Raw genomic sequence first — 11,233 nt, 5'->3', positions numbered from 1 at the left:
TAAAGGCTCAATCTCTTATTCAAATCCTCAAGAAAAAAAAACATTTCCGTAAAAAAAGTAAAGTGTACTATTTCCAGTGTGTACCGCTGCAGTTCACGCGATGATATGAAAAACTACTTAATAATTGTTGTTTTAAATTATGTCCAACTTATATGCATACTAAATAGATTTTTTCTCTTAAAATTTTTTTTTGTGTGTGTGTAAATGTAGTAGTTAGTACGACAGAACTTACATAACTTAGCAATACAAATGTAATAAAAAAATTATTTTGACAAAATATCTAAAACCATTTGCATAACTATGTTCAAGATATAATATATGGATACAATCCCTCCTTAAGAGTCTACCGAATTTATTTCTATTAATAGTGAATAATTGTAAAAGTGGTGTATTTTTTATGAAAAAAAAAAATGTTTGCATAAGTGATTTAAAAAATTAGATTTTTCGCTTTTAGAAAAGAAAAAAGTAGCCGTTGCATAAGAACTTTGAATAATCTAAAATATTACGGTGTCAGATTTTCACTATCATTTCTAGTTTACGAGATCTAAACGGGACAGACGGACAGTCATTCCATTCAAAACTAATAGCGTCTTTTCCCCTTTCCGGGGCCACTAAAAATGGTAGCAGAGCCTAATTTAAATATATGAAGAACATGTGCATTAATTAGTAAGAATTGTTTAAAATTGTTCAGTTTGTAGTCGCCCCTCTATGAGGACTGAGGACGAAGCCCATAGGTGGCTGTACTGTATGCTATTTCGTAAATCCGGCCCTGGATGCCAGATGAATATATGTAAGAAAGAAATACAGAAACACATATACTCTGATTCGAATAAAACAGGAAGTTCGGGACGACAGTGCTAGTATTAGTAAAGTACAATATCCCTTTTGGACATTGCCATCTATAACACTAAGGCAGATGATCAGTGGTTTCTAACAAGGTTAACAAGGGTCCCATTAGGCCAACACAACGATCAGCCGCCTTTACTTTCCCCAACTAATGTCAGGAACCCGTTAGATTTGGGTGGACTCAGACTCGTCTTAAAAATTCCGAAATTAAAAAACTAGTCTTTATCGAGATTCGAACCCCTCGGTTCGGAAACCAAGCAGTTTATCCCTCAGCCACCATGCCCCACATCCACGCTAGTGTTACCTGGTACGCATGCATTTTCCCTATCCTAAAGTTATTCTTGTGTATGATAATGAATACAGTAAGGTCAACCATATGACCCTAATGCAAGGAACAAGAAAATAAAAACCCAATAAAGGAACTAAGATGAATTGCTCCTAAATAAAAATTGTCACGTAATCTTGATCTCAGGCGTAAACAACATCCGAGCTTGCTTCATAGCGGTCCATCCCTTTTGGTTTCTTTTCCACAACAAAAGCTGAAAATATATTTAAGTCCGGTTAAAATTAATGTCAATGCGTTAAGCATTCTTCGTAATACATTTTGTTCACCTATGTATGAGTCCGCCGCATGACATTAGATTTACCTTGCTCGAAATGGATTGGCTCTCTACCGGATCTAGAAACTACAGTTAGGCCCTATTTCCACTATAAATTGAGGCCGCGAGAGCCATTTAGGTCATTCTGGTCTGTTAGAGACACAAGAAATATATTCTTTTTCGGTATAGGTCGTTAAGAAAACGCTTCTCTAGTATTTTTGTAGTCGACGGAAAATGTGCACAGTAAAGCTTGCATTGTTTTTTCTTGTGATGTGGGGCAGTAAGTATAATTAATTTTGCAACAAGTAAATGTACAGTTTAGTTGTTGTTGTTTTTTTTGTTATCAGTAAGAAATTACACGAGAATTCACTAGAATAAACATAAAATAGAGCAGTGAGATTTATAGCAAACAAATATTCATATCTGACTAGAGTTAGAATAAAACCATTAGTATAGTAATTAAATTTAGAGACCCACAACTGCAGAGATACAACATCCTACGCAGTAATAATACACTAAACACTGAAAAGCATATCACTAATTATTCTTTGTGCTAGGAATGCTTGCTTGCAAATGCGCCTCCTTCCCTAGTGCCATCAGAGCATGGGACGGGTTGCCTGAATCAGCCAGGAAATTCAATGACTTAGAAGAGCTTTAGTCTCTAATGAACATGCACGACTAGATTGACCAATGAATACCATAAGTACGCAATTATCTTATCTTTTGAAGGAACGTCTGTAATTTATAAGATAAGATTTCCAAAGTAGCTTCAAACTGTGATCACGTGGCTGAGGGGCATCTATCGTTTGGCTACCCGAGAGGGCTCGAGTCTAGATCCTGATATAGACAATAAGACATTAAGTTTTTAATTCGCTGAACGCCAAAAGTTAAAAATAGCCCCCCCCCCCCGAGGATTATACACGTTTTCCCCAGCGAATAGTAGCTGTGCGGGGTATGCAAAGGTCACGTGTGGGGTTAACAAAATAAATGTTACCCATAAACATAGCATAAAGGGAGATATGAGCATACCAGTGGGTATTTATACCTCCAATAGGTCGCTGTGTGGTTGTGAAATGTACATTGGTAAGCTTTATAGATCTCTCATTATAGACCTCAACAAAACAAATAGTACCGATGCGGCAGAGAATCTCTTATATACCAGTAATTCATTGTGGCAAGGAAGTTAGCCTCTAAACGAATTTGCCGATACCGGTAGTGTTGAACCGTGCACATGCTGGGTTTATAAGAGCGCAGGAAGTACTTTGTAATTTATGCTGGGTATAAGCGTGTGCGGGTTTACGCGTATGCGCGGTATATGCGCGAAAATACGATATATCTTTGGAAAACAAAAAAGCTAGCTAGTAGGCCACACAGCGAAAACCATTATAAATATTGTCAGAAATATGTAATAATCTTAGAATTTAATTTTGCTTTCTATTAATGAAATTATTCCGAATGACGTCAAAGAAAAAAAATAGGACACACTACGTTCCGCGGCTTCAACGAAAAAACTTATTGCAATTATAATGCACTACGGGAAATAAATAGAACAAGAACTGATAGACCAACCACCAGCTTCTTAAAGTATGAACTGATATTAAAAATCATTCTTCATTCTATTCAGCTTGCTAATTCAACGGCTCAAAAACCTGGCTGGAAAAACATGGACACGCATTACAATAACGATTTTTCTAGAAATTTGACATTTGATGTTTATCTTTGGGCAAAATAATTATTAGCTTATTAGCCGCACTGTGAAAACCTGAGTTTGACCGTTATATATTTTAAAAGTAAAATTTTAAAAAAGTTCTCTAGAGGTCTAGAAAATCTTTATCTTGAACAGACTACGACTTCGGGTATTTCCGCAGGTAGGCCCTGTTCATTAAAAAAGTATAATAAATCAATACACGTTCATGAACATTTTGCGCACCGTCTTCTAAGTCTGGATCTATAGGCCTAGCATAAGAATTGTATTCACCTTGAGTGAGTAGAATTACACATGCGCTTAACCAGGATTTTTTTTTTGTGGGGAGGGGGGCATTGAGGCGGGGTAAAAATTGTAAACTTTGTTTAAATCTATCATTAATTAATTATTAAGAGTACAATATTCGCTCTTACAAAACACCCATCTGCTTCATAAAAGATGAATGGTCTCTATTTAGCGGTCCCCGAAAGGGGAAAAGACGCTAATAGTTTTGTGTGGGATGTCCATCCGTCCTTCCGTCCGTCTGTCCGTCCGTCCCGTTTAGATCTCGTAAACTCGAAAAGATAGGGAAAATCCGACATCATAATATTTTGGACCATTCAAAGTTCTGATGCAACGGCTACTTTTTTCTTTTCTGAAAACGAAAAATCAAATTTGTTAAAATCACTTATGCAAGAATTTTTTTCATAAAAATACACCACTTTTACAACTATTCACTATTAATAGTAACAAACAAGGAATGCTCTTTAGTAGGGGAGGAAATCTTCCATATTTTAAACACATTTATGGGAACGGTTTTAGATTTTTTATAACCATCTAAAGGAATTTTTTTTGATGGAAATGTTGTTTTTTCTTTACAAAACAGTTATATCAATTAGACCAGGCTCACATCTAAATTCACATTCACTTTCACCTATCCTTTGGTCTATTGGACCGCTGGGGCACCACACAAGATCTGTTAACCTTTTTTCTCCATTATTTTCTGTCAGTTGTCTTTGATAGAATTTTAATCTGATGTTCTTTCTGAAAATATTGAAACCTGCCTTTTTACCTCACTGGGTGGACCACTCCGGGGACCGATTTTGAGTTTGTGTTTTCACACAAACTGTCTTTGTAACCTTGTTTTTTTTTATTTATATTATTTGTTTATATTATATAGAGAGTCTATAATGTAAGTAAGTAAGAAGCGCGGTAGCTGAAGACGCTTGGCTTCCAACCTGGGTTACCGGGTTCGAATCCTGATGAAGACTGGGATTTAAATTTCGGGATCTTTGGGGCGCCTCTGAGTCCACCCGTCAAACAAATGTAACTATAATTTAATAGTAAAACGCTTGGCATCCAAGGAGTCTCCGATTCAAATCTGGATGTAGCATGGGGTTTTATATTTCTCAATTTTTGGGACGCCCCTTAGTCGACAAACTTTAATGGGTACATGACGCTAATTTGGGAAAGTAAAGGCGGTTGGTTGTTGTGCTGGCCACATGACTCCCTCGCTAACATTTTCTCTGTAGACCGCATGGTCTAAAAGGGGAACTTTACTTTTTTATTTTTTACTTTATGTTACTTATTGTCTTCAATAAACTTTCATTGTTCTGTTAATTCATTATCGAGATTCCTAAATTTCAATTAACCCAGATAAAAATAGAAACGATCTAATTCTCCATAGAAGTGATGCAGAGTTGACGCATGTAAACAAGAGATTTCAATCTTGTGTTTCATTATAAAAAAATAAACCTTCATGCCTTATAGGTTGTCTATCATTTCGGGAAAAAAAAGGTGGATTTAAGTATCTAATTACCGATCCAGATCTACATGACAAAGTGAGTTGGCTTGCCAAGTGATGAATAGCTTTTTTTTTTGGTGGTGAAACGTCACCTACTTCATGCACCTGACCTAGGTAGACATACATCATGTCCTCATTAACAGAGACTCTTAGCTCTCAAGCCAGTCATTAAAGAACGAATACTAAGTGATACTTGCCAGCTTGTCATGTCATGGAACATGTCTAGGAGACAGATCACGTCAATACCAACACACTTTTCTTGCGATCTATAGGGCAGATGATGTCAATGTCAACTGTTTCTATGGCCGACTGATAACCAGGGTGTCGTGTAGCCAGCACAACAACCAACCGCCTCTACGTTCCCAAATTAGTGTCAGGAACCAATTCAATTTAGTCAGGGACGTCCTAAAAATGGGGAAATGTAAAATCCCATTATAATTCAAGATTTGAACCAGAGACTCCTTGGTTCGGATCGTTTTACAACTAAATTATAGTGACATTTGTTTTTATTTATCTGATTGACGGGTTGGATGAGTGTTAGAGCATTAATTACCAAAGCAAACGTCTTGTGTTAAATTCTTGGTTTTTGTCAACAAATTCCTAATGATTGATTGACACCTGTCAGAATTTTTGTCCAGTGTTCTGCCTTGCACGAACATCACGTGATAGATGACCTTCAATTGTTTTAGATGTCTCTATCTGATCTATGTTTCTTGTTATACTAAAATAGGTAAAGAATCATTCATTCATTAATAAGAGCAAAATAATCGCTTTTACTAAACGTCTTTAGCTTCGTAAAGGAGGAACTCTTTTTTTTTTATGCTTCTTTTGTCGGTGCGCGCTGTCTGAGTGGTTAAGCGGTTGGCTTCCGAACCTAAGGTGATTTTGAATTTCGGGATTTTTAGGTCGCCTCTAATGGGTAAATGATCTTATTTGGGGAAAGTAAAGGTGGTTGATTGTTGTGCTGCTCGATAAGGCCAAAGAAACAGATGACCTTAATGTCTTCTGCCTTAGAGATAGCAAGGTCTGAAAGCGGAACTTTTTTCTTTTACTTCTTTCTCACAAAACATATTCAAATATTATACGCGTATATTCGCAAAAATACGGCATATCTTTGGAAAACATAATTACTAACTAACAGGCCACACTGTGAAAATCATTATAATTTGTCAGAAATATTTAATAATCTTAGAATTATATTTTGCTTTCTCAACAGAATCAATCGCCCTACCACTGGATTCGCTGACTAAAGACTATACAGAATCAACTTCAGTAACCGTAACTTCAAGTTCACCAGCTGCAACAGAATCCTTCAATGAAACGTATTTAGAAGCTAATCTCACAAACTCCACTGACATTAATACAACACATTTAACTGAAACGAGCAAGATAACTTCCACGGAACACCCGTTCATGGCATTTCTGGACTCGGAGGGTCTAAACGTGACAGAAATTGCTACTACAAACTCAACAGAAACTATCATGGAAAAGGCAACAGTTTCTTCAATAACAGAGGAAAGAGAATTTTCTACAACTTTGACTGACAACTTCAATGACACCAATGTGATTCCGACAGACAAGAACAGCAACGGCATCCCAAATAACACTGGGACCAATGGTGTGGCAACGATCAATGAACCAAATGTCATCTCAACTACCAATGACACTAATGTCATCCCATCTACCAATGACACTAATGTCATCACATCTACTGATGATACTAATGCCATCCCATCTACCGATGGCACTAATGTCATCACATCTATTGATGCTACCAATGCCATCCCAACTACAAATGAAACCAATGTCATCTCATCTACCAATGACAACAATGCCATCCCATCTACCAATGACTCTAATGTCATCTCATCTACCAATGACACTAATGTCATCACATCTACTGATGATACCAATGCCATCCCATCTACCAATGACACTAATGTCATCTCATCTACCATTGACAACAATGTCATCACATCTACCAATGACTCTAATGTCATCTCATCTACCAATGACACTAATGTCATCACATCTACTGATGATACCAATGCCATCCCATCTACCGATGGCACTAATGTCATCTCATCTACCAATGACAACAATGTCAGCCCATCTACCAATGACTCTAATGTCATCGCATCTACCAATGACACTAATGTCATCACATCTACTGATGATACCAATTCCATCCAAACTACAAATGACACCAATGCCATCCCAAATAACAATGCAAGTAATGTTATCACATCTACTGATGATAACAATGCCATTCCAACTACAAATGACACCAATGTCATCTCAACTACCAATGACACTAATGTTATAACATTTACTGATGACACCAATGCCATCCCATCCACTAATGACACCAATGTCCTCTCAACTACCAATGAAACTAGTGTCATCCCATCTACTGATGACAACAATGCCATCCCAAATAACAATGCAAGTAATGTTATCCCATCTACTGATGACAACAATGCCATCCCAAATAACAATGCAAGTAATGTTATCCCATCTACTGATGACAACAATGCCATCCCAAATAACAATGCAAGTAATGTTATCCCATCTACTGATGACACCAATGCCATCCCAACTACCAATGACACTAATGTCATCTCAACTACCAATGACACCAATGCCATCCCAATTACCAATGACAGCAATGCCATTCCATCTACTAATGACACCGATATCACAAACGCCAATAATACCAATAACACCACAGTTATCCCATCTACCAATGATATCGAGTTCATCTCAACGATTAATGATACCATTGAAATCAATGCTCAACAAATTAGCAATGACCTATCAACTACAAGTGTCTCTCCAACTACTATAGAAGTGGTTCCATCAATAACTTCCACTCCAACCACCTCTACCACCACAGCTATCCCATACAACTCTACCACCACAACCATCCCAACAACCTCTACCACCACAACCATCCCAACCACCTCCACCACAACAACTATCCCAACCACCTCTACCACCACAGATATCCCATACAACTCTAGCACCACAACCATCCCAACCACCTTTTCCACCACCACCATCCCAACCACCTCTACCACCACTATCCCAACCACCTCTACCACCACTATCCCAACCACCTCTACCACCACAGATATCCCATACAACTCTACCACCACAACCATCCCAACCACCTTTTCCACCACCACCATCCCAACCACCTCTACCACCACTATCCCAACCACCTCTACCACCACTATCCCATACACCTCTACCACCACAGATATCCCATACAACTCTACCACCACAACCATCCCAACCACCTTTTCCACCACCACCATCCCAACCACCTCTACCACCACTATCCCAACCACCTCTACCACCACAGATATCCCATACAACTCTACCACCACAACCATCCCTACCACCTTTTCCACCACCACCATCTCAACCACCTCTACCACCACTATCCCAACCACCTCTACCACCACAGATATCCCATACAACTCTACCACCACAACCATCCCAACCACCTTTTCCACCACCACCATCCCAACCACCTCTACCACCACTATCCCAACCACCTCTACCACCACAGATATCCCATACAACTCTACCACCACAACCATCCCAACTACCTCTACCACCACAACCACCCCAATCACCTCTACCACCACAACCTTCCCAACCACCTCTACCACCACAACCACCCCAACCACTACTTCCACCACAACCATTCCAACCACTACTTCCACCACAAAGCTCTCCAATCCAACAGCGCCACCTAGCCCCCCGTTTCAATGTTACGAATGCTCCAGTGGAGCACCTGGTTACTGGCAGTTCACTGAATGTCCAGCAAATGGCAAACTTAAAGGCTGGGCTAGGCAGGGAACATACACATGTAGCGGACCTTGCGTTCAGACTGTAACCAGATGGCCATTAGGAAGTAAGATCTATTTATTTAAAACTTTTGAAATGATTTAATGTGATTAATATTGCATGAAGATGTTCAGGCCAGTGGCGTAGTTAGGGATTTGGGGGCCCGGGGTTAGGGCTTGACCTCTTTAGGGCCCCTGAATTTTGACATTCGACATCATGACATGGGATACTGGCGTGGATTTTCAAATTTTGACTCCCCCCTCCCCACCCTAGCTACGCCACTGGTTCAGGCCTAAATATTTATAACATCTCTATATTTCTGAGGTGATTCAATGTTTTCTCATTAAAAATGCAATTTGTATGTAAGTTATTGGTCTAAATATGGGCAAAGTGTAAACAAGTATTTTATCTGTGTAATTCGATTCTAAAAACGGTCTACTACAAAAGTGAAAGACCCAAAATAAACAAAAATTTAAAAGGTAAATGTAAAACTTATATAAAAAAAAACGAAAAAAAACAAACATTCGAAATTCTCGAGTTTTTTTTTTTATGTTGACCAAGTCCAGTTTTCGAATATTAGATTAATATGTTTTCTGTCTTATAGATTTTCTTCTATGCCGGTAATTGTATCCGGTGTATCCCGTGTATCCGGTGTATCCTGTTTATCACGTGTATCCGGTTTATTCCGTGTATCCGGTGTATCCGGTGTACTATTAAAAAAAGGAAATGCTGATTATCTATGCTATGCAATTTATGAGCTTCACTTTTTACCTCTGTAAACTCATATTTCTACGCTCTTTTGCTTGTGGCACAGTTATTTTTTTTTAATTTAGTTGGCAACAGTGATATTTTAACATTTCGTTCTTTACATTGTTTAGAACCGAAAACTTAATTTACCGTGAAAATCTTCAATTTATTAATGATTTCTGGTGTTTTTTTTTCTTACAGACGTTGTTCGAGGCTGTTCTACAAACTACAATTTCCAGTTTCAAGTGCCCTCTAGCGGCTGTCGGAAATACCAAGAAGACATCGTCTGCTTCTGTTCGGGGAATAAATGCAACAAAGGGGACATGACTGTGGAGCAAGCGATACTTTTAACAAAATTTTCCTAATGGAGTTAGGGCACCTGAATTATTACAATTATGTTATTTGAAAACATCCAACATTCAGAAAAAAAATATCTATTAACACTTAAAACACTTAAACAGTTTTTTAATTGTTTAAATATAATCAGTTGTAATCACACAAAAAAAAGTATATCAGATGTCATTTTCATTATGCTTTGACAGACCACGAGAAAAATGTCCTTTCAGAATGTTCTGAATATCTTAGGACATAATGAAATCTCAATTTGCTTACATTTGCTTACATTATAATTACATATATACTTGTGAAGACGGATATGTACGAGAGTATGTGTACGTGAATGAAAGTCACATTTACAATTGGCCAGTTACCATATTGCAGGATCGCAACAAATGGCATTAACTCTTTCTCTCCTAAACTGAACACCATGAAGCATGCTTCAAAGTCAATTTCTATATCTAGTATAGATTTTTAAAAACTTATTTCATTATTTTAATATTTAAAAAAAAAAATAGTATTTCTTAAAAAGATGTAAAAAGTAAACTGTTAAAGAAAACGTCTCCAACGTATATGGCCGCCCCCCCCCCCCCCCTGCATACTTCCCAAGTGAAAGTAGAACCTGGTTGTGCGTTCTAAAGTATAGTAGTATTAAAGCAAACATTGTAAAAAAGGGAGAAGACATAGGCTATAGGTGTTAGCACAATGCAAGTGTCCGATCGCTGGTAGAGAAGCGTGAAACGGAACGTTTTTTTCTTGTTGAAGAGAAAATGTGTTTTTTTTAAATATATTTTTTTAAATTTTTTTTTTATGTATTTATATTTTTTTTATATCTTTTTAATAGATGTTTCACGTTTTTTTTTTACGATTTCGAAAATCCATTTAATGAAGACAATCAATAAAAGTTATAAAAAAACAACAACATTGTTACATTTTGTTTTGTTAAAAGTTCAGTCTGTCTTTCAATGTGAAAACTAATACTATAAACAAACGGAGGCTGAAAAAAGATAACTATACCAAACTTACGGACGTTTGTGGAATCTCCCAAAAACGTCACATAGTCTCAAACAAAAACTGGGCTTCAATGAAAATGAAAATCTTTTTGTTTCAAAAAAACAGGAAAATATTTTTGTAACAAAAAAACAAAATAAAGGCTGTTTTTTTTTTTTTTAGAGAAAAGCCTTTTTTTTTGGTTGTTATTTGTTTACAAAACTGATATCAATTAACTCTGTCTTCGGGGAAATGTTCTACACCTTATTTCTCCCACTTCCCTTTCTAGGATCAGGTTTGAACTTTGCACAATTATTTATCGTCGATGACAGCACATACTTCAATAAAAAAAATCAACAAATTATTTAA

General features: G+C 37.3%; 1 protein-coding gene across 1 annotated transcript; it reads left to right on the top strand.

Moving 5' to 3' along the window:
• The first annotated feature begins 1,442 nt into the window (after positions 1–1,442).
• On the top strand, positions 1,443–10,796 carry LOC106071197 (mucin-5AC-like). The gene is made up of 3 exons (XM_056041826.1): positions 1,443–1,725; positions 6,150–8,858; positions 9,740–10,796. Exons 1-3 carry the CDS (start codon positions 1,680–1,682, stop codon positions 9,901–9,903), a joined length of 2,919 nt encoding a protein of 972 aa, XP_055897801.1. The 5' UTR covers positions 1,443–1,679; the 3' UTR covers positions 9,904–10,796.
• Positions 10,797–11,233: the final 437 nt, after the last annotated feature.

Source organism: Biomphalaria glabrata, chromosome 9 (genome assembly GCF_947242115.1).
Source record: "Biomphalaria glabrata chromosome 9, xgBioGlab47.1, whole genome shotgun sequence".
Taxonomy (NCBI): domain Eukaryota; kingdom Metazoa; phylum Mollusca; class Gastropoda; family Planorbidae; genus Biomphalaria; species Biomphalaria glabrata.
The sequence above is the reverse complement of the archived record's forward strand: the minus strand, read 5'-3'. Positions and strand labels throughout refer to the sequence as shown.